This window comes from Nelumbo lutea, chromosome 7 (genome assembly GCF_056320005.1).
Source record: "Nelumbo lutea isolate HS-2025 chromosome 7, American lotus-T2T, whole genome shotgun sequence".
In the NCBI taxonomy this organism is placed as follows: domain Eukaryota; kingdom Viridiplantae; phylum Streptophyta; class Magnoliopsida; order Proteales; family Nelumbonaceae; genus Nelumbo; species Nelumbo lutea.
Genome location: NC_142690.1, coordinates 23,492,557 through 23,516,106, shown reverse-complemented (window position 1 = coordinate 23,516,106; position 23,550 = coordinate 23,492,557). Strand labels below are relative to the sequence as shown.

General features: G+C 39.5%; 1 protein-coding gene across 7 annotated transcripts in view; it reads left to right on the top strand.

The window, feature by feature from the left end:
- The first annotated feature begins 456 nt into the window (after window positions 1–456).
- The window catches only part of LOC148845669 (protein ZINC INDUCED FACILITATOR-LIKE 1-like), a 102,752-nt gene continuing 79,658 nt past the window's right edge, over window positions 457–23,550 (top strand). For 2 of the 7 annotated variants that reach the window (XM_088954330.1, XM_088954331.1), the window contains exons 1-4: window positions 1,324–1,468; window positions 1,636–1,780; window positions 1,889–2,075; window positions 3,949–3,989. In XM_088954330.1, the coding sequence (XP_088810456.1) occupies window positions 1,934–2,075; window positions 3,949–3,989 (183 nt within the window). In that variant the 5' untranslated portion in view covers window positions 1,324–1,468; window positions 1,636–1,780; window positions 1,889–1,933. Of the gene's footprint in view, window positions 836–1,079; window positions 1,181–1,315; window positions 1,469–1,635; window positions 1,781–1,888; window positions 2,076–3,948; window positions 3,990–23,550 lie in introns of those variants that run through there. The other 5 variants (XM_088954328.1, XM_088954326.1, XM_088954327.1 and 2 more) reach the window with 5 other exon arrangements.

Genomic DNA, 23,550 nt, shown 5'->3' with positions numbered 1-23,550 from the left:
TGCGTTGACATTTAGAACTAATTCTTGATACCCAAGCAAGCTGGTAGAATAATAGAGTAGTAAAGTCACTTTATAACTTCTCTTTTTTCTTTTGTTTCCTAATAATGAAGAGAGAGTAGTTTAGTACTCTATCCATTCCTTACTGCTTTTTGTTCGAAGTGTTGACAATGGTGGACCGTGGATGGGGACGGACGGCTCCTAGTTATCAAACAGGGAACGACAATGGAGACCCTCATTGGCGAACACCGATGTATCCTCCATCGTCGACGGCAATATTAAACCTCCAAAGTTTGGAGCTTTCAGACCAAACGGCAACGTTGGATTGAAGTTTTAGAAAAGAGGAAATCTCTAAAATGAAAACAATGAATGGCAGTGCGATTAGATTCACAATTTAGAACCATGATTTCCACCATGGCAATGGAAGCTCAAATGGGAAGCACATTTCGCTTAGCACCCAGGTTGCGCTCAAAGAATGTGGAACACGAGGGTGGAGGGTCGAGTCACTCTGATAAGAGTCGAAATACCTCGACCGGCACTCATGACTCTCTCTCGTCTTTGTCATCATTGTCTTAATTAAAAAATAAATAGCAAAAAGACAGAGCAAACAAATCGACACCGCCGTTTACCGGGAATCAACTTGAAAGCACAAAACAATTCCGCCACTTTCGTTCAAGAAAAAAGGATGAAGAATCCGAGACGCCGTGGGCATCTCCCCGTTTCTATATTGTTGACGTTGCATCTTGCCGTTAACAGTTCACCATTGCCGTTTGGACTGAAGGATTTAGTCGTTTTTGGTGCCGGTGAATGGTCGGGAGTGTAAGGTCTACCGTCGATGGTTGGTGACAATAGGGTTTACAAAATTTTAAATCGGTTGTACAGAAATTAAAAGTTTCAATTGGTTGCAAGTTCAGCCCAACTTAGCAACTATTGACGTGCCAAAATTTTATTGGAAATCCCTTCGAGTCCCCACTGGTTCCGGAATCAACCCTGATTGAATTCAATGACTATTGCTTTTGTCTTTCTTAGTAAGACAGATCTGCATTCTGACACGACAAGATTTGTCTGGTTAATGGTGTCAGGATCACAAATAGGATGTATTTAGCGGTGGAAGAAGAGGCGTGGTCTAATTTACTTCTGCGGCAGCTTCAATCTTGACTGTTTTGTACGCTAGTATGTTAATGTATATAAACTGTTTGTCTCATTGACTATAACAGCCAATCGCTTTCTGTTTTTCTATGTTTAAGATTATGTGGCACTAGTTTTCTCTTTTAATATTTCACGTAATATTACTTTAAAAAAAATTATTGTTTTGTTTCACGTCCTGATCAAAGGGTTTTTTCTTTACCAAAAACAAAAAGAGCAAAGGGTTTTTAAATTGCATCTGCAAGTTTCCTGCTCCATTTGGCAGTGGGTGGGTGAACTCTGAGATTCTGTGGTGGCTATTAAGATTACAGACATGGAACATGTGGTGGGCTCTTTTGTTGGTTTATTTATTTATTTTTTTATTATTATTTCCTTGTTTCTTCCTTTCTTTTTGAGTGACGCATACGGTGATGAAATTATGAATTTGGGACCTTCACATTTTTTGAGCTTTCATTGTCTGACTGAAAAAGAAAAATTACTTTCGTTGTGCAGAGAAGCATGTGTAGGTTTTCGCTTTGTAAAATTATTAAAGCTTCTCTGGTGGGTCTACGGTACCTGCTTTGATGACTCTGGAGGGGCTTTACTTCTGTGAAGTCTGTAAATAGACGCTGCCTGGGATCAGAAGTGATTATCTAGAGTAATACATGAGATTCTTGTATTTAAACTCTGTTATACATTCGTCTTTCTTGATTGTTTTTAATGCAGAATACTGTTTGAAGTTTGAACTAAGGATTGGATTTTGTAGAGAAGAAGACTGTGGCGGGCTGAATTCTTGTTTGGCTTGTTTCCCATGGCGGAGAATAGAGAACCATTTCTAAAGAGATTCTACCATGAGAATTGCCCAGGTTGTAAGATTGATCAACTTAATGAGACTCGGCGAGGCATACCTTACAGGGAATTTTTCTATGTATGGATTGTGGTATTGTGCACCGGTAAGCGGTCTTATCGTTGTTATTCTTTATTAGATGCCTATTTCGATGCTTGCATGTTGATTGAACGTTGTGCTGAAATGTAATTACTAGTGCATTAGCTTGGTTCTGTGTTGCTTTAGAGGTTTCATGGTTACGGTCAGTTGCTTCAGTGTTGTATTAAATGTGGGGGAAGTAATACCAAGTCCCAGTAAATAACTGCTAGTGTTGAGTAAAAAAAATGGTTTGGCATGGCTGCAATTCAAAAGTGGAATCAAAGTCATACTCAAGCGAGAACTTTATAAATAAGGTAGTTCCAAATTGATTTAGAATTTGCCAGATCAATGACTAGAAATTTGTTAAGCTCAACTGAAAACATCTAAATCTTGAAACACAAAAAGCACAACTTGGGATAATTATGTACAGGAATGTAAAGTGAAAATGTGAATATATCATGAAAAGTATATTTCTTTTCAAAGATCCTACAAATCCAAGTAATCTGTCACCTCAAGAGTTCCATGTCTGGTTTCAATTAATTCTGCTAATGAATTGATTTGGTTTGATCAATTAGTTCATCTCATGGGTGAAGTAGCCTTGCTAGTTGACTTGGTTTGAATTTAAATTAGCAAATTTTGCCAACCATTTAGTCTGCAGGAAGGCTTCTGGAAAACTAATAACTAACGTGAAGTAATTGCACACTTGGAGAGCATTCTCATACCATGTGAGCAGACTGGCGTAAGACGGCCTGCCATCTTCTTTGTCCAATGAAAGATATGGAAAAGGTTCATTGGACACTTTTCATATTTACTAGGTGGTGCTTTGTTATTTCAGCCTTTTATTTTAGCTTGGTATAGGGAGGCATTCATCACCCATTGAGTTTGGAGGAATGCCTTTTGCCAGTTTCTGGGATGATTGTGATAACCTGTTCTTTGTTCTCTCTCTCTCTCTCTCTCCCCCCCCACCTTCTCTCTTAAGTTATAGCTTTTTTAAGGCTCTTCATAGTTCTCTCTAGCAAGCTGTACTTGTATGTTTGTTCAATTGTCTCTTACCCATCAATAAACAATATAATAAATAATTTTTAGAAAAACAAAATATACAAGTAATTTGATGGGAAAAATGTGAACATATATCTGAACAATGTTACTTGGCTTGTGTGAATTTGTGAGAGGGACATTAGTGTTTTCTAATTGGCTTAGGTGTAGGCATTGGTCACATTATAGCCTATTTATTTTGTAGAATAATCAGAATTGGGATTTTTCTTCTTTTCCAATCAGCAGCAGAATATGATTTTATTAAGAACATGTATAGGTGATCAAAAGTATGAGTTATCTCTCCAAGAGGCCAGAAGAGGTGCCACTTAGAAAGGCCCATAACATGCATATATGGTTAGATACATATAAATGTCGGAATAAGTTTCTCCCAGTGAGATAGTCATCCAATACAACTAATCTATGCAACTCCACTTTGGAATTCATTTTAACAAGCTGTTCATGAATGGTAGGTCTCTATAACTAGGAACTACTAGCTCCATATAAGATTTCTTGATTGGGTCGTAATTAATCATTATTTTATTCTTTTGTTCAAATATGTTGTTGTGAATACAATAAAATTATCAACCAAGAAGAAGATGGTTATTTACTATCTTATGCTACCTATTTTTTCCCTCTTTTCTTGCATGGTTAATAAATTTGGGAAGCATCAAAGTGAATTTTTCAATATGGTTAGGATGAATTTCTATCCTATCATCTTTTGACAATATTGTATCGATTAATTATCCAGTAATGTATGTTTTTGCTTTCTCCATGAAATTGAAGGTAGTTCTTCTGTTTGCCTTATTATTTTCTCTGCAATGTTTCAATATCATCTCTCATTGTCCTCTTGTTATCTGCCTTTTCAGCTTTGCCGATATCATCCCTCTTTCCATACTTATACTTTATGGTATGTATAATACAACCTCAACTTGGAATTATTTTTTCATGTGCATGCTTTTGACTGGTAACTTTAAATATTGCATTGGTAAGACAAATAAAGAAGTGAATACAAATTCTTAGGTTCTCATGAAGGTGACCAAAAACCTGGTATAAAAAGGTATATTGTATACAACAAAATCTAATCTAATGGACATTTTCCTTTTTCATTCCTTCTCTTGCAAGGTCATGGAGTTCTCTGATCAACAAGGGGCCATACTTGGTTGAAAGAGATCCATACTATGAGGGAATTCTAATCTAATGGCAAACTAAGAGTCTCCTTCAATAATAATCCTTTCATTGTGATGATGGATTCTCCTGGTACCTTTTCATTGCAATGTTCCTTCACTCTTAACTTTCCACAAATGCATACTCCTCAGGCTAGGTAACTCCCCTCTTCCTAAGATTAGATTTAAGTTATCTCATGATTGAAACGTAGATTGTCTAGGAATTCAAAGGTCCTATTCTGTTTGCTATCTTCCCGATCTAACTCGGCATCTTTCTCACTCTTCCAAGAAATAACTTGACAATGGTCCAGTTCCCTATCAAATGCTCTGTAGAATAGTGAAATAAGCTTACAAACTTTTCTTCTACTGGTGAAAACTGGCCATCTCCTGGTGAAGCTGATAATTTCTTGCTACATTCTTTTGGTGTGAACACTTTATGACTTTCTGATAGGAATCAATCAGCACCCTTGAAGACTTATTCTAGAAAGAAGAAGGCTTTACAATAGGTCCTGATATGGCATAGTGATGGTACTTGGGATTTGGACTGAACTGAACACCAAGGGTATTTTTACCATTTTATAATTTTTCTGTAGGGTCCAATAATAGGGTTTGATTGTCTAGTTATAGTTTGTTTATGTTTAAAATTTAGAGTCATTGCATAAGTAGGATTAGAGTTATTGAGTCTTCTTTGAATTAAAATAGGATATGACAACGTAGTTTGAGTCCTACTAGGATTATTGAGTCTAACAGTTTGACTCCTAAGACTACTATGAGTCTAACAGTTTGACTCCAAGGATTTTTTATGAGTTTAGAGTCTATAAATATGTATGGACGTTTTACACAAAGGCAATGAATTATATTGAGTTTTTTTTCGGCTTATGCTAGCTATGGTGAGTGATTCCCATGCCCTAGAGTGATTCTAGGCACCTTGTGAGTTATTCCAGTTATTTTCTCTCTTCTTTCTCTCCCTATTTTCTCTTTTATTCCTTCAAGAGGCCATTACAGCCATCGACAGCCATAAAACTCTGATCAAGAAGACCATTCAACATTCTCTAAGGACTAGAACTGAGCTGGTCCTACATCAGTTGGTATCAGAGCCAAGGTTATAGGCTGTTATCATCATGGCTACACGTAGTAGCAAGCTGTATAGGGGTCGGCTGACTGATACACAGAGATTCATTGATTTCTACCCTTTGTAAGAGAGTTGAAACCCTTCAAGAATATATAAAAGAAATTCAAGAAGATGAAGAAGAAGAAATCCAGCAAGAAGCACCTCTAATCAATGAAAGGGATGGAGGATGAAACAATGGAGCTGTCCATGAAGATGATAATGGTGAAGATGAAGGATCTGTTAATCTTAGAGGACAATAAAGAGCTGCAAACTGCACAAGGGTACCACCTGCACAAGCTAATCGAACCCGAAATACCCATCAAGGGATTGATCAAGAAGCATTGCTCACAAATCTATTTAATGAGATGATGGAACAAGCTGAACATAGTGGTTATGCAGATTGTTAGAATGCTCGAGTCAGGGGTATTTTGGTCATTCTAGTGTATTTTCTTGAAAGTGAAAGGTCTATTGTATCTGAGTTTAAGTTATGTGTCCCATCTTCTATGAGGGACAAAATTGCCTTTCTTGTAACTCAAGTTTTATGAATAAAAGTCAAGTGGGTCGGCTAGGAGAGTGATTTTGAACATTCTCTCTTCTAGTCTGGCTGAACACTCTTCTCCTCTCCTTCTTCTTCTTCTTCTTTCTCTTTTCTTTCTTCTTTCTTCTTTTCTACTTTGACCTAGAATCAACTAGGGTTTATTCACATGGTATCAGAGCATTAAGGTCTCGTGTTTTCTTGCTACTGTCTTCTTCCTGGGTTTGCCGCCAGCTTCACAGTAGGTTTTATCATCCTACAGCTGATCTGATTGAAGACTCGATAAAGGGCTGAAAAGGAGTTGCCATTTTGAGGGCCTGGAGGTGAGAATGCCTCTGGACGGTGCTGTGGTGGTCGTTGAAGTGGCATACTAGATCCTTTATTCAGTGTACAAAGAGGGCTGGACGTATACAGGTATGGACACTGCTGTCGTGTGTTCAGAAATGGACTGTGAATGCTAATTTTTTGTGCTTCAAAAGTTAGTTGTTGTGGTGCTGGGTGAAACTGATACACATATCAGTCACGTTCTTTTGTTTTCTTGCTCGCATGTGTGCTGAAAGAAGAGTAGTAGACTGCTGATGTCCACGACAGCAGTGGTGTGGTGTTGGTTGTGTTGTGGCGGCTAACATATCTATGATTCTAAATGCTTAAAAGTGAACCCCTAGACCTTGTGTGTAATCAGTTCTGCAGTATGAAGAACAAGTGTTCGATGAAATGACTGAGTAATTTCAGCAGTGGTGCATTGATGGTAAATGGTTCTGTAGTGTGCAGTCCAAGTGTTTGTGTTGACTGAATGATTTCAGCTTTAGAGTGTAGTGTGTAATGTGCAGTTGAAGAAAGTGGGTTGGTGGTATCATAAGTGAGATAAGTCTTATGACGAGTGTGAGATTGTGGTGTCTATTCAAAGGTGAAATAATTGAGATGGCTTCAACTGTAGTTGGGAATGACAACAAAACCGTCATCATGCTTTCATGACATGGCTTTGGAACAGCATGGAACCAAAGATTAGTGTGAACTTCATGTTCCTAGATACAGCCAAAGAGATCTGGGGTCATGCTAAAAAGTTGTACTCTGGACAAGACAACACAACTAGGGTATATCAGTTATACCAAGAGTACTTCAATTTGAAGCAAGGAAGTCAAAGCTTAGAAGAGTATTATGCAAGTTTGAGGAACATCCGCAGTGAGCTAAATGTGTATCACCCTCTAACATCAGATGTCCGGATCCAACAATAGCAACGTGAACAACTTGATGTGACTAGGTTTCTTGTGGGCTTGAAGGTTGAGTATGAGACTGTCAGAGCACAAATATTGGGGGCTATGGCCCATACCACATGTGCTCTTGAGATGGTAGGGTACACAGATGCTGATTGGGCTGACTCTATATCAGACAGGAGGTCAACCACAGGGTATTGTACCTTCCTGGGTGGCAATCTTGTAATTTGGAAGAGCAAGAAGCAAACAGTGGTGGCAAGAAGTAGTGCGGAAGCGGAGTACAGGGCTATGGCCCATACCACATGTGAACTATTATGGCTGAAGAACTTACTACAAGGGATGGGTTTCTCAATTGACAAACCCATGAAACTATACTGTGATAACCAAGCTGCTGTTCACATCTCATTTAATCCTGTCTTCAATGAAAGAACTAAACATATTGAGGTGGATTGTCACTTTGTGAGAAAGAAAGTGATAAGTGGGGTAGTAACTACATCTCATGTGAGGTCAGGAAATCAGTGGGCAGATCACTTCACAAAAGGATTGTCTCGGGGAAGAATAGATTACATTTGTAACAAGCTGGGACTATATGATATATACTCTCCAGCTTGAGGGGGAGTGTTAGAATGCTCTAGTCAGGGGTATTTTGGTCATTCTGGTGTATCTTCTTGAAAGTGATAGGTCTATTGTATCTGAGTTTAAGTTATGTGTCCCATCTTCTATGAGGGACAAAATTGTCTTTCTTGTAACTCAAGTTTTATGAATAAAAGTCAAGTGGGTCGGCTAAGAGAGTGATTTTGAACATTCTCTCTTCTAGTCTGGCTGAACACTCTTCTCCTCTCCTTCTTCTTTCTCTTTTCTTTCTTCTTTCTTCTTCTCTACTTTGACCTAGAATCAACTAGGGTTTATTCACATAGATGATATAACCAAGAAGGTAAAGGTGGATGTTTTTGATTTCAATGGAGATTTAGACTCTCAATCTTTTTCAGATTGGCTGGCTACACTAGAGGAATATTTTGACTGGTATGACATGATTGATGACCAGAGGATCGGATTTGCACGTATGAAGTTTGGTGGTCATGCTAAAGTATGCTAGAGAAGGATGGAGCGACGATTGGATAATAGAGGTGATGGTTCTATTTCTACATGGTCAGAAATGAAGAAACATTTGAGAGACAAGTATGCTGTCTGTAGTTGAATACATGCATAAATTTGATGAATTATCTATTAGATGTGATACTACTGAAAGTGAGAGGCAAAAGTTGGCTTAATTCAAGAATGGACTAAGGGCTGAAATCAAGAAAGAGATGGTAACTGCTCTAGTCTTTGACTTAGAGGAGAGAAGAAGAAGAAGAAGGTGGCGGCATCTTGGGTTCAGAGAGAGATTTTCTTAACATCATCCCTTCTCTTACTCCCTTAATTCTATTTCATTAAGTTAAACTTTAGTAATTTATAGAGAAGCCCCTAGTTGGCCAGAAAATTAAAAAGACATAACATAAGAAAGAATAAAGCCCAGATTAAGGCCCATTACAACAAAGAACATAAAAGATAAAAATGATAAATAGCCTATGGGCCATTCGGCCCATATTCTCTACACTCCCCCTCAAGCTAAGCATAGATGTCAATCTTGCCAAGCTTGCCACTATCATGCTGAAGTTTAGCCTTGGGAATGCCCTTGGTGAGGAAATCAGCTAATTGTCCTGTAGAGGTGATGAAAGGTAGACACACTTCTCCAGAAACCACTCTTTCTTGAATGAAGTGTCTGCCAACTTCAATATGCTTGGTTCTGTCATGTTGCACTGGGTTGTGAGCAATGTTGATGGCGGCTTGATTATCACAGTATAACATCATTGGTTTATCATGCTCAATACCCAATTCCTCCATCAAGGATCTAAGCCACAATAGTTCAGAAGCTCCATGAGCCATGGCTCTGTATTCTGCTTTGGCTGAAGATCGAGCAATAACTGATTGTTTCTTGCTTCTCCAAGAGACAATATTACCTGCCACCAAGCTACAGTACCTAGAGGTAGATTTTCGGTCATCAATGTTTCCGGCCCAGTCAGCATCTGTGTAGGCTTCAAGTTTCATATGGCCATGCTTAGCAAATAGAATTCCCTTTCAAGGGGAGCTCTTCAAATAACACAGAATCCGCTCTGTTGTTGCCATGTGAGTATCCCTGGGAGCATGCATGAACTGACTGATGCAACTGATAGCATATGCAATGTTTGGCCGAGTCGTGCATGGATAAATAAGTTTTCCAATTAGTCTCTGGAAGACTCCCTTATCTTCTAACAATATTCCATCTGAAGCAGAGAGTTTATGGCTCATATCGATAGGAGTAGCAATTGGTCTAGCACCCATCTTCCCTGTTTCAGAGAGCAAATCAAGAACATACTTTCTCTAAGAGATAATGATCCCATCTTTGGATCTAACAAATTCTATGCCAAGAAAGTATCTCAATTCCCCCAGATCTTTGATCTGAAATTCTGTATGAAGGAAAGATTTGAGATCATTAATCCCTGAGACATCATTACCAGTCACAACGATATCATCAACATACACAATCAGGTAAACGGCCAATGATTCTCTGTTCTTCACAAAGAGGGTATGATCAGGCAGTGTCTGTACATAGCCAAAGCTAACAAGGGCAGCCTTAAACCTTTCAAACCATGCTCTAGGGGACTGTTTGAGTTCATAAAGAGATCTCTTCAGCCTGTAGACCTTTCCTTTCATATCTGCTTCATACATCCCTGGAGGAAGAGACATATAGACCTCCTCATGTAACTCTCCATTCAGAAAGGCATTCTTTACATCCAGTTGATAAAGTGGCCAGTCTGAGTGTGTAGCCAAAGATAACGGAACTCTCACAGAAGTCATCTTGGCAACAAGGGGCAAAGGTCTCCCGATAATCAATCCCATATGTTTGTGTTTAGCCTTTTGCAACCAACCTAGTCTTGTACCTTTCAATGGTGCCTCTAACATGATATTTGATAGTAAAAACCCACTTACAGCCTACTGGATTGTTCCCTTCAGGCAAATCAACCACTTCCCAAGTGTCATTCTTGTGCAGGGCATCAATTTTTGTTATTATAGCATCCCTCCATTATGGAATAGTAAGAGCTTCTGACACAGATCTGGGAATTGGGTTAGAAGCAACAAAAGAAAGGTAGGCAAAATATGAAGGAAAGAGTAAACTATAAGAAAGGCGTTTGGAAATGCAATGTGCAATACACTTCCTTTTTCCTTTCCTAATAGCAATGGGGATATCAAGGTCTGGGAAGGATGGCTGCAAAGGGGTTGTAACAGTACCTGTTGTCTTATCTGTAACTGGAAGTGCATGAGGCTCATGTGTTGGAGGGGAAACAATCTGTTCATTTCTGGTTCTCTGCCGTTGGTACAACTTGGGATTAAAAAGAGGGCGAGGAGGTAAAGGAGGAGGAATAGGAACACTGGAGTGAGAGTGGAGTGACTGATCCTCCCTTGACTCATTTGAAGGAGGAAGAGACTTAGCAAAAGACTCAATTGGGACAGGAAGAGGAAGAGCAAACACCTATGACAAATCCTCCCCCTTTGGACAATGTCTCTCCAGAGAAGAACCATAAAAGGAAGAAAACTCATCAAAGGTGACATCCATTGAGACATACCGAGTGCCAGTCGTCGGATCAAAACAACAATAACCCTTCTGTGTGGGGGAATAACCAAGGAAGATACACTTGTGGGCTTTTGGTTCAAATTTATGTCTGTGGACACTTGGGATATGTACATAACAAGTGTAGCCAAAGACACGAAGAGGAATAGGAAAAAGATCATTGTCCGGATGAAGAAGATTGAAGGGAGACTTAAACCCTAAAACCCTGGATGGCATACAGTTTATAAGGTAGGTAGCAGTGAGAACAACATCACCCCAAAACTTTGTAGGGACATGTGAGGCAAATAGAATACTTCTTGCAACTTCAACAATATTTCTATTTTTCTTTCAGCAACTTCATTCTGTTTTGGGGTCCTAACACAGGAGTTTTGATGAATAACCCCTAAATCAGTGAGATAGTAGGTTAGGTTTTTCTCAAAATATACTTTTGCATTGTCAGATCTGAAAATTTTAATTCTGGTATCAAACTGGGTTAAGACAAATTCATGGAATTGTCTCACAAGTCTGGGAACTTCATAAAAAATATCCAAGTGAATCGAGAAAAGTCATCAATGAACAAGATAAAATATTTGTAGCCACCCATAGAAGGTAAGTGGTAAGGCCCTTACACATCAGAGTGCACAATATTAAAAGGAGAAGAAGATCTTTTATTACTCAAAGGATAATTATTTCTACAATGTTTTGACAATTCACAAGACTCACAATGAAGATTGGACAAACTAATTCCCTTAAACAGTTATGGGAATAAATGACTTAATGTAGAAGAAGAAAGATGACCCAAACGAAAATGACATAACATGACTCGACTAATGGACTTTGTAGATGTAGACCCAAAAGCAGCTTTTCCAGGTTGTTCATGGCACTGTCCAAGAGTATCCAGTAGATATATTCCATTTGCCTTACGGCCACTCCCAACACCTTTTGAGACTCCAGATCCCGAAAAACACAGTAGGAATGGAAGAAGGTTACACAACAGTTCAATGACTTAGTTAGGCTACTTACAGATAACAAATTTGTATTTAGTCTAGGTACATGAAGAGTAGAAGGAAGAACCAAGGTGTCTGTAGCCTTGATGGTTCCTTTGCCGGAGATAGGGGCAAGAGATCCATCGGCTAGGGTGATTTCGTCACGCCCAGGAAGTAAATCATATTAAACAAACAAAGTAGAAAGGCTGATCATATGATCAAAAGCACCAGAATCAATAATCCAAGGAATCCTACGATTACCTGAAATAGTTGCATGATTGACAGAAGCCCGTATACCTGAATGAGCAAATGCAAAAGAGGTTGAGTTTCCTGGAGGGTTGGAAGAAGAGGTCACACCCTCTAGGTGACTGATCATCCTCCCAAACTTCTCATATTCTGCCTTCATAGCTACTAACTGCTCACTAGCTGTCATCTCTTCAGTTTGGTATGTCACTATCTAGACCAACAACAACATTGGCACTCCCTGCCTTTATATTATCAGACTTATTTTGAAACCGAAGTGGTAAGAGCTTATGATGCAATTTCCAACACTTGTCTTTAGTGTGTTTTGGCTTTTTACAGTACTCATAGATAATCTCTTTCTTCCCTGAGCTACTTGGAGTCCCTGCAACCCCCTTGGGTTTCACTCCATATTAGCAAAGTGATCATTTAGACCAGCCCCTTGGACCTGTACAAGTCTTCTGCTTTCTTCATTACTTACCAAGGCATATGCTTGAGACAGTGAGACACTATCATTGGATAAATATTTTGCTTTGTAATGTCGTACTCTGGATTTAGCCCTGTCAAGAACTCAAACACCCTGTTTCTCTCAACCAGTTTTCTATAGGTCTTAGCATCCTTAGTGGTGTCCCAGGCTACAACTCCTATCAAATCTATTTCTTTCCATAAAGACTTCAGTGTTGAGAAGTATACAGTTAATGGTTTCTCCCCCTGTCTCTAATTCTTCACATCACTTCTCAACTTGTAAACCCTGGCCACATTTAATTTTTGGGAATATGTTTCAGCAACACTATCCCAAATTTCCTTTGTTGAATTCATCCACAAATAGTGCTGACTAATCTGTGGTTGCATTGAGTTCACAAGCCATCCAATAACAGTATAATTTTCTTGCATCCACTTTTCATATGATGGATCATCTTCCGAAGGAGCCTTTTTGCTCCCGGAGATAAAACCCCATTTGCCTCTACTACAAATATGAATTTTTACTGATTGTGACCAAGCTAGATAATTAGTTCCATCCAGTTTGACTGTGGTCACAGCCAGTAGAGAGTCTACAGAGGCTCCTGGAACTTGTCCGGATTCAGCAATATGCTTGTTTTCAAAGTCTGAGGAATTCATCTTCTTAAATACTTCAAAAATGACTTCAAACATCTTCGAATAACAACTATTGAAGACAGAACAAAAAAACTGTGTTGTGAGCCAACCTGTATGCTGTCGTACCAATAACCTGCGTCACACCCGGAAGCTGGGAGAAACAGAGAAAACTCAGCCGCTCCTTGTAGACTTCACAGAACACCAATCCACTTGATTTGATCTTCGAGAAGAAGAATGAGAAGGCCTTCAGTCACTGAGCACCCAGGTCAAACTCCCTGTGGGGCCCACAATCAGATTTCTCCAGAAAATTAGGGTTTTGGGCAACACACTTGAATCTGTCACGAGGATGACAAAACCAGTCCCCTTCTCTCCAGAAACCACTAACAATTGGGCTGAAATAGGTTTCTTTAACCATTTATACGATTCAGTTCTCCATACACATTGTGTATGGGAAAAAAGGGTGAAAAAAAGTGAAAACGAGCCTGCTCTGATACCAAGAAGAAAAACAGCCTTTTGAGAAGAAAGGACTGTTTAGAAAGTTGCAAAAATTCAAAAGAAAGTAGCAGAAATCAGAGTTCAAGAGGAGAGAAGAAGAAGAAGAAGGTGGCGGCAACTTGGGTTCAGAGAGAGATTTTCTTAACATCATCCCTTATCTTACTCCCTTAATTCTATTTCATTAAGTTAAACTTTAGTAATTTACAGAGAAGCCCCTAGTTGGGCAGAAAATTAAAAAGACATAACATAAGAAAGAATAAAGCCCAGATTAAGGCCCATTACAGCAAAGAACATAAAAGATAAAAATGATAAATAGTCTATGGGCCATTCGGCCCATCTTCTCTACAGATTCCTACGAAGTTGCTGTCAAAATTGGGAAGAGTTTAAAGCAAACAAATACAAGGCAATTTGTATCACAATCCGGGGAGTATGCAGCTCGTAAGCAAGCTGATGGGGGAAAGACTTCTCGGCCAGCATATTTTAATGACAATTCTAATAAGCCTAGTGGGTATAGACCTTATCAAGGGGCCGACTATAAGAGTAAATTAGTTGATAGTGGTGTTACTCAGAAAAAACAGCCTGATACTAGTTGCTTTAGATGTGAAGGAAAGGGCCATATGGCTTACCAATGTCCTACCAGAAGCCTTAATATCATTTATGAAGAAGGCATTGAAGCGGTAGGTGACCCAGGTGATGACTTAGCTGAAGAAGAGGATTTTTCCTTCGCTGATGATGATGCCTTAGATGAAGACAGCAACTATGTTAGTGTAGTTCGGCGTATTCTTGCTTCCCCAAAGGAAGAAATCAAGGAAGATTGGCTTTGTACAGCAATATTTCAAACTATATTAAAGAGTGGAGACAAGCATTGTAAGCTTATCATAGATGGTGGCAGTAGTATGAATGTGATTTCTGAAGTCACTGTGGGTTGGCTAAAGTTGACACCACAACCATACAATATTTCTTGGGTTGATAAGACAACAATTCCGGTAACTAAACGAGTCCTTGTTATTATTTCTTATGGTAGTTATTTTGATTCTATTTGGTGTGACATTGTTCCTACGAATGTTGCACACATATTGCTTGGAAGGCCTTGGTTGTATGATAGGGGTATCTATCATTGTGGAAGGGAGAACACCTATCACTTCCTATTTAATGGGAAGTGAGTTATCATGAAGCCAATGTCACCGGAAGTTATTAAAATGCATGCCGGACCACCTCAAAAGGAGACTACAACCCAAGGGCCTGTTGCTGAATCTAAGAAAAAACCATTGCATTTGCACTCCAAAAAAGAGTTTGAAGTAGAAATCAAGGAGACAGGAGTTGTATATGTTGTAATATCCAATTAGGTAAAGCAACCAGATGTAGTTCCACCTACTGAAATGCCTAAAGAAGTGGTCCAATTGTTGAATGAGTTTTCAGATTTGGCACCAGAAGAACTACCTAATGAGTTAACTCCCATGAGAGACATTCAACATGCTATTGACTTGCAACCAGGGTCACAATTGCCCAACTTACCAGCTTATTGTATGAATCCTAAAGAGCAAGCTGAACTTAAATGACAAGTTGATGACCTCCTAAATAAAGGTTTTATTAGAGAAACCTTAGTCCATGTGCTGTTCCAACTCTTCTCACTCCAAAGAAAGATGGCTCTTGGCATATGTGCATTGACAGTAGAGCAATCAACAAGATTACTATCAATCTTGTAACTAGAGACATGCCCACAAAGGCAGGGATGAGAAGATTTGAAGTTTTCATAACCTAGTCATAGTTGAATCAATGAGGTGGTCAAAGGACATCGTGATTGAAGCAAAGACTTTCAGCTTGACAGAGTTGAGATTCGATGGGCTGGATTACTTGGAACTTGAGGAGGAAAATTGGCCATCAACGCTCTTGCGTGAAGACACGATAAGATGGTTCAAATGATTCCTGGATGTTGCTGTTAGCACTGTTAGGATTCCTGAATGGAGAAACAGCTTCAATAAGGAGTGAAGAGTTTATGATGCAGTGAAGAAGTGAAATGAGAGAGTTTGGTTTATTGCTTTTACAGAAAAATCGGTAGATAGATGAATGAGGCGTATCTGTGTTCCCATGGGATTCCAGAGAAAGGGCTGAGCTGTAATTGCAGAGACATTTCAGGAGTATCTTTTGAGGAAAGAAAAATCGAAACTCGAAGGGGAAGGTCTGAATAGAATGATTTCTAAAGTGTATGAAGCTGAAGAGGAGATTGACAAGACTTTGTTGGTGTTAAGGTTGACAGAGGTTCTGAGGATGGTTATGAGTGATGAAAAGGAGACCTAGAAGAAAAATCTGTTATTAACAGCCGCAGAGGAGGTTGGTGACTGGAAGTTGATTGTGGAGATTCTTGGGACCAAACTAGATCAGGACTTTTGATAGTAGGAAAGCAATTGTCGAACTTGAAGAAGACTTGGTCGATTTGCAGACCTTAGAAACTAATGCTGGTCCGGTATCCGTGGAGCATTGGTTCCCAAATTGTAACAGTAAGCATATCGCGATCGATACAGTTGCGCTGAAGCTGGTGGGCCTTCCTTTCAATCTCTGGGTGGTAAGAGTGTTTGAAAACATCACGAAGGCCATTGGAGGGTTGTTAGTCGATTTGGATTTATAGGATCTTAATGCTGCAATGATAAGAATTTTAGGGGTGCGACCTGAAGATATCCCTAGATCTATGGAATTGGTTCCCAAATTGTAACAGTAAGCATATCGCGATCGATACAGTTGCGCTGAAGCTGGTGGGCCTTCCTTTCAATCTCTGGGTGGTAAGAGTGTTTGAAAACATCAAGAAGGCCATTGGAGGTTTGTTAGTCGATTTGAATTTATAGGATCTTAATGCTGCAATGATAAGAATTTTAGGGGTGTGACCTGAAGATATCCCTAGATCTATGGAATTGGTTCCCAAATTGTAACAGTAAGCATATCGCGATCGATACAGTTGCGCTGAAGCTGGTGGGCCTTCCTTTCAATCTCTGGGTGGTAAGAGTGTTTGAAAACATCAAGAAGGCCATTGGAGGTTTGTTAGTCGATTTGAATTTATAGGATCTTAATGCTGCAATGATAAGAATTTTAGGGGTGCGACCTGAAGATATCCCTAGATCTATGGAGATGCAGGTGGGTGGTTGTTGGTTCAGAGTCTGGATTGCTTTGGAAGCTGAAGCAATGATATGGAGAAACCTCTATGCATTTGAGGAAGATGATGATGTGTCATTTTGACTCCCATGTGGAAGAAGAGGAGAGGGAGAGAGTGGAGCCTGAGTAAAGGGAAGTAGAATCGACTCTAAGCATTGGAATTCTTCGAAGGAAGACAACATTTTTCAAAACGATTGTAAGGTAGATGAAAGGGCAGGGTTACCTTTAAATGGCTGGGGCGGGTTTGGATTATCGGGTTATCAGATTAGGTTGAATGGGTCGGTTGACCCAAAAGAGAGTGGGTCGGATTTCAGGGATGAGAGCCCCAAACGTGGCAGAATCCTGAGGTCCTTTAGTAACTTGTAGGATAATCCTAGTGAGTCTTTGTCTAAAACTTTTGGTTACAAAGTCACTAGCTCTGGCATTTCGAGTTTGATGCAAAGGAAGATGGGAGATTCTGAAAGATTAAAGAGATCGATCCAAAGGTCTTTACAAGATGAGGTTTACAGGGGCTCAGAGGAAGCGAACTTAGGGGACACCCTCTCAGGATCAGTAGTCACGCTAAAGGGTTGTGGCACTCAACCTCCATCATCTACCTCTAATCAGGGCTGTCCCTTAGAGATTTCTTACCACCCAAAAGAAATATTGAAGAAAGCTGAAGCCTGAAGCATCGAAGAACACAAAAGTAGGGTGAAAAAATTGGTTCAAGAGAAGGAAGAGCGACAAGAAAAAGTTTCCAGGGATTAGCAAACCAAATTTTAAAAAGAGTGGACTAACGGGAAGAAGATTTTCGAACGTGGCCAGAGAAAAAATAGAAGAATGGATTTGGGTGATAGCTAAGTATGACAAAAATGGTAGGAAGAGGATCGTAGGTGGAAAAGGAAAGACTTCCGATGACTGCCCATGTTTTCCTCTGACTGGTGAAGTGGTGATGTCGGGCAGTTTCCTCATGTTAGTAAGGAGATCGATGGGTGGTTTCTCCAAGCCCGAAGTTGCAGTTGAATTGACCCTAGAGGATAGATATGAATCTGAAAAAACAGATGTGACGACACCAGAATTTCCTGTCTCTACGGAATCATAGAGGTGGAAAGGGGAGGGTGAGACAGTACGGGGAAGATATGTTAGCGCTAATGCAGAGCTGGAGAATGAAGGTGAGGATATAGGAAAGGAAAAGTCTGGTGCTGAAGAATTACCTGAAGAACAAGGTGAAAACCTTGTAGAGGATAAACTACCCTACAAGGAGGTTAAGGTTGGAAGGGTGGGCATCGCTTTGGGTAGAGGGAGCAATTTTCAGGAGGAACAGATTAACAAAATGACCAATAAGAAGCCACGTAATGGGAGAAACATAACATTGTACATGTGACAAAGATTTTTTCAAGGCTAAAACTCGGCTTGGTAGGGGCAGGACTGACAAAAAAATACAAATGGGTGTATAAGAGGAAAAGAATAAGAGGCAATGGGGCATCTGGTACAGTTCACAGGGAGGTAAAAAAAGCAAATTCAGTATTTGGTCCCCCTTCAAACGAAGGAACAGCAGGAAAGGGAGATAAGTGGGGTCGAGCCTGATTCTAGTGCAAATAGGTTGCCGCATAGTACTGATATTATTGATGGAGAGTCATGTGTTGTAGCTCTCCAGTGATTAGTGGAGAGAGAGGTTGCGACCGGGAGAACAAAAGAAGAAAAACAAGGAGAAGGAAAAGCTTCAGAGACCGGGGATAGGAATGGAGAGAGAGAAAGAGCAGATCAGATTCAAAAAGATCAAGAAGTCAAGGAATTAGTTCAAAATGGGAAGGTGAACATCAATAAATTGGTGGAGAAGGAGGTCGAGATAGCAAAGTCTCTAGGTTTAATTTTTTGGGGAGGGGAAGGCTTCACTAAAATAACTTTTGAGAAGTTTGAAAAAAAGAAAATAGAAAAGAAAAAGAAGGAAGAGTATTTAGAAAAAGTCAAGGGGTGGGACAAGGAAGGGGGAGAAGAGGAGGGACTGGATGAGATTGAGTCACCTTGGGGTTGGTGGAAGACAGGGAGATGGGGAGGAAGATGTGGTTCCTTGGCTGGATTGCGAGGGGTATGAGAGAAGGAAGAAGGAGAGAGGAGAATGGGTGGAGCATTGAATATTTGATAGTAGGAATGGGCAATCTGATCAAGCCTCCAAATCTGACTTCATTGAAAATTTCTGGAATTTCCTTGAATTATAGCCTTGTAATGCAGAACCCTTTTCATTTAAAGCCTTGAGAATGTATTTGGTGTGTCATCTAGACAATCAACGGTGATAGGATGTAATCTTTTTCTTTTAATAAAATTTTGCTTGATTTTTCAAAAAAAAAAAAGTATAGGTTCCCAATTCCTTGGCTTGATGACATGCTTGATGTGATGACTAGAGCTACCATTTTTTCTAAGATCTAAGGAGTGGCTATCATCAAATACGGATTAGGCCTGGTGATGAGTGGAAGACAACATTTAAGACAAAAAGATGGCTTATACGAGTGGTTAGTTATGCTATTTGGACTAACCAATGCCCCTAGTACTTAAATGAGGATGATGACCCATGTACTTTGATCCTTCATTGGTCATTTCCTAGTTGTTTATTTTGATAATATTATTCATATAATTAGCCATAGTCCATAAGAGCATATTGATCATCTACGTCAAGTGATGAGAGTTTTATGCCAAGAGAAACTATACATCAACTTAAAGAAATGCTCTTTCATGTCATCCAAAGCTATATATTTGGGGTTTGTTGTTTTCGCTGAAGGCATAAGTGTTGATCCCAAGAAAGTAAAGTCTATCTTAGAATGACCCTTACCTACCAATCTTCAAGAGGTTAGAAGCTTCCATGGCCTAGCAACTTTTTATAGAAGATTTATTTAGGGGTTCAGCACTATCATGGTTCCAATTGCAGATGCAATGAAAAGAGGTGAATTTAATTGGACCAAGGCAGCAACAAAGGCATTAGAGACTATCAAGAAGAAAATGACAGAGGCACCTACTTTACAACTTCTAGACTTCTCTAAAGTCTTTGAAGTGGCATGTGATGCATCCAGTGTAGAAATTGGAGGGGTTCTCATGCAAGAAGGCCATCCCATTGCATTTCATAGTTAGAAACTAAATGAAGCCAAGCAGAAATGTTCAACTTACGACAAGGACTTATATGCAGTAGTGCAAGTTCTATGACATTGGTGACACTAGTTAATATCCAAGGATTTTGTGCTCTATTCAGATCATGAATCTTTAAAATACTTGAAATCCCAAAAGAAACTAAACTATAGGCATGGGAAGTGGGTTTCATTCCTACAAGAATACATCTTTGTTCTTAAGCACCAAGCTGGAAATGAGAATAAAGTGGCAGATGCGCTAAGTCAGACGGCTTACATACTTCATTCCATGAATGTCCAAGTCATTGGTTTTGATCAACTAAAGCAAGACTATGCTGGTTGTAAGGATTTCAGCATCATCTATACTGACTTACAAGCTGGGAAGCAAGATGAGTATCCTTCCTTTTCACTGCATAATGGTTATCTGTTTTATGATACCTGCTTATGTCTACCAAATACCTCTTTACGAGACTTTGTTATTTGGGAGTTACATGCTGGAGGTGTAGCAGGTCATTTTGGTAGAGATAAGACCATTGCTATGGTGGAAGATAGGTTTTATTTGCCTAGTTTGAAGAATGATGTTGCTCATATAATAAAGCAATGCAGGACATGCCAACTTGCCAAAGGACGAAGGTAGAACATTGGGCTATATACACCCTTACCTATTCCTCATGAACCATGGCAAGATCTGCTAGGGTCACGATACAATCTATGTTGTGGTGGATCATTTCTCCAAGATGGCTCATTTCTTACCTTGCAACAAAACACTTGATGCTTCACATATTGCTACTATATTTTTCACCAAGTTTATGAGTTATTTTTGGAAGAGAGTTTGGAAGCTACTCAATACTCAGCTGAAATTCTCTACATTGTTTCACCCCCAAACAGATGGTTAGACTGAGGTAGTAAATAGAAGCTTGGGAGATCTTTTATGGTGTCTAGTTAGTGATCATACTTTCTAGATGGGATCTAGTGCATCCAATAGTTGAGTTTGCTTATAACAACTCAGTAAATAGATCCACAGGAAGAAGTCCATTTGAAGTGGTGATTGGTATTCAACCTAAGTGGCCAATTGATCTAGTTACCTTACCACCAGATACACGTACTAGCATTGAAGCAGAAGCATTTGCTAGGCACATAAGAGAGATGCATGATGATGTTAAGAGAAAAATTACATTGAGCAATGATTTATACAAGGCTAGAGTTGATATTCATTGACGGTTGGAAAATTATCAAGAGGGAGACATGGTTATGGTACTTATACGACCAATATGTCTTACTAAAGGTGTGTACAAGAAGCTCCACTCAAAGAGTGCCGGTCCTTACAAAATCATCAAGAAGATAAGTTCTAATTCTTATGTTCTAGAGTTTCCAGATGACATGGGAATTTGTCCTATCTTTAATGTTGAGGACTTGACTCCTTACCATGGACATGTGGGTTCTTTTAAGACTCCTATACCTAAATTTCCAACTATTGCAGTTCCAAAGGACATTCTAGAGGATGTTTTAGATGAGGAAATAATATCAATTGCTATAGGAGGGTATCAGAAATTCCTTGTCAAGTGGAAAGGCAAGCCTATGTTTGAGAGTTCTTGGATCACTGCTGAAGATTTTCATTGTCTCAACCTAGATCTTTATTAAAGGTACCATGCTTTTAACTCGTTGGGGTCAAGTTCTTTCAAGCCGGGGAGAGATCATAGGAATTGATCGGCACCCTTAAAGACTTATTCTAGGAAGAAGAAGGCCTTACAACAGGTCCTGATATGGCATATAGTGATGGTACTTGGGATTTGGATTGAATTGACCACCACGTGTATTTTTGCCATTTTATGATTTTTTTGTAGGGTCCAATAATAGGGTTTGATTGTCTAGTTATAGTTTGTTTATGTTTAAATCTTTAGAGTCATTGCATAAGTAGGATTAGAATTGTTGAGTCTTCTTTGAATTAAAATAGGATATGACAACTTAGTTTGAGTCCTAATAGGATTTTTGAGTCTAACAGTTTGACTCCTAAGACTATTATGAGTCTAACAGTTTGACTCCTTGGTTTTTTTATGAGTTTAGAGTCTATAAATATGTATGGACATTTTACACTGTTTGCCGAACTGAACCTGTTGAGAGAGCTGAGAAGAAGAAGAAGAGGAAGAAGAAGAAGAGGAAGAAGAAGAAGAGGAAGAAGAAGAGAGGAGAGTCTGATGTGTTCGAATGGACACTATTCATCAACCGACACTATTCACTAATATAAGAGCAATACGTTATTTACATGAAAGGACCAGGATGCCCCTGATTAGTGATGAGACACCTAGTCCAATAAAACAGAAGATACAATTAGGCCCAGTTACTAAGGCCCTTTAACTAGAGACTCTAATACCCAACCTAGACAAGAGAATAACAACATATCAGCCGAACCAACACTCCCCCTCAAGCTAAGCATGGATGTTAATCATGTTTAGCTTGCCAGTAAGTCCAAAAATTTCACTGTGGTTAGCCCTTTAGTTAAAACATCTGCAATTTGCATCTCTGAGGGAGTGTAAGGAATGCAGAGTTCTCCTGTGACTATTCTTTCTCTAACAAAATGGCGGTCTATCTCAATATGTTTTGTTCTATCATGTTGCACTGGGTTATTTGCAATGTTGATAGCAACCTTGTTGTCGCAGTACAACTTGAGAGGACGCTCAGTCTTCACTCCTAGTTCACCAAGAAGAATTTTAAGCCACAATAGTTCTGCAACACCATGAGCCATAGCTCGATATTCTGCCTCTGCACTAGACCTTGCAACAACATTCTGTTTTTTACTTCTCCATGTAACTAGATTTCCCCCAACAAAAGTGCAGTAACCTGAAGTCGACTTTCTGTCACCCATAGAACCAGCCCAATCTGCATCAGTATATCCTTCAACTTCAATTCTATTGTTTTTTCAGAACAGAATCCCTTTTCTAGGGCAAGACTTCAAATATCTGAGAATTCTTTCTACAACCTTCATGTGAGGAATTTTGGGATTGTGCATAAACTGGCTGATAACATGAACGACATAAGCAATGTCGGGACGAGTGAGGGGCAAGTAAATTGACTTCCCCACTAACTTCTGGTATTTCTCCTTATCAGGGTAGCCCTCTCCCATTGACTTCTGTAGACCATGATTTGGTTCTATTGGAGTATCTGCTGGCCTGCACCCCAACATGCCTGTCTCTTGTAGAAGGTCAAGGATGTATTTCTGCTGACATATATATATGCCCTCTTTGGATCTAGCAACTTCAATCCCTAGGAAGTACCTCAGTTGACCTAGGTTTTTGATTTCAAATTCAGTAGCTAGGACCTCCTTTAGTCTGTTGATCTCCTCCTTATCATCCCCAGTAATTCCCATATCATCTACATAGACGATAAGAGCAGTAAGTTTCCCATTCCTCTTCTTTATAAATAGAGTATGATCTGCCCTACTTTGAGTATAACCACATTTTTTCATGGCTCCACATAGCTTCTCAAACCAAGCACGAGGGGACTGTTTAAGGCCATATAGTGCCTTTCTCAGTCTACACACTTTTCGGCCAAATTCATAACCCGGTGGAGGATCCATGAATACCTCCTCATGTAGATCACCATTTAAAAAAGCATTATTCACATCCAGCTGATGAAGCTCCCACGAGAAGTTTGCAGCTAATGAGAGTAGGACTCTGATAGTGTTGAGTTTTGCTACGGGAGCAAATGTTTCTTTGTAGTCAACTCCTTCCTTTTGAGTAAACCCCTTTGCCACGAGTCTAGCCT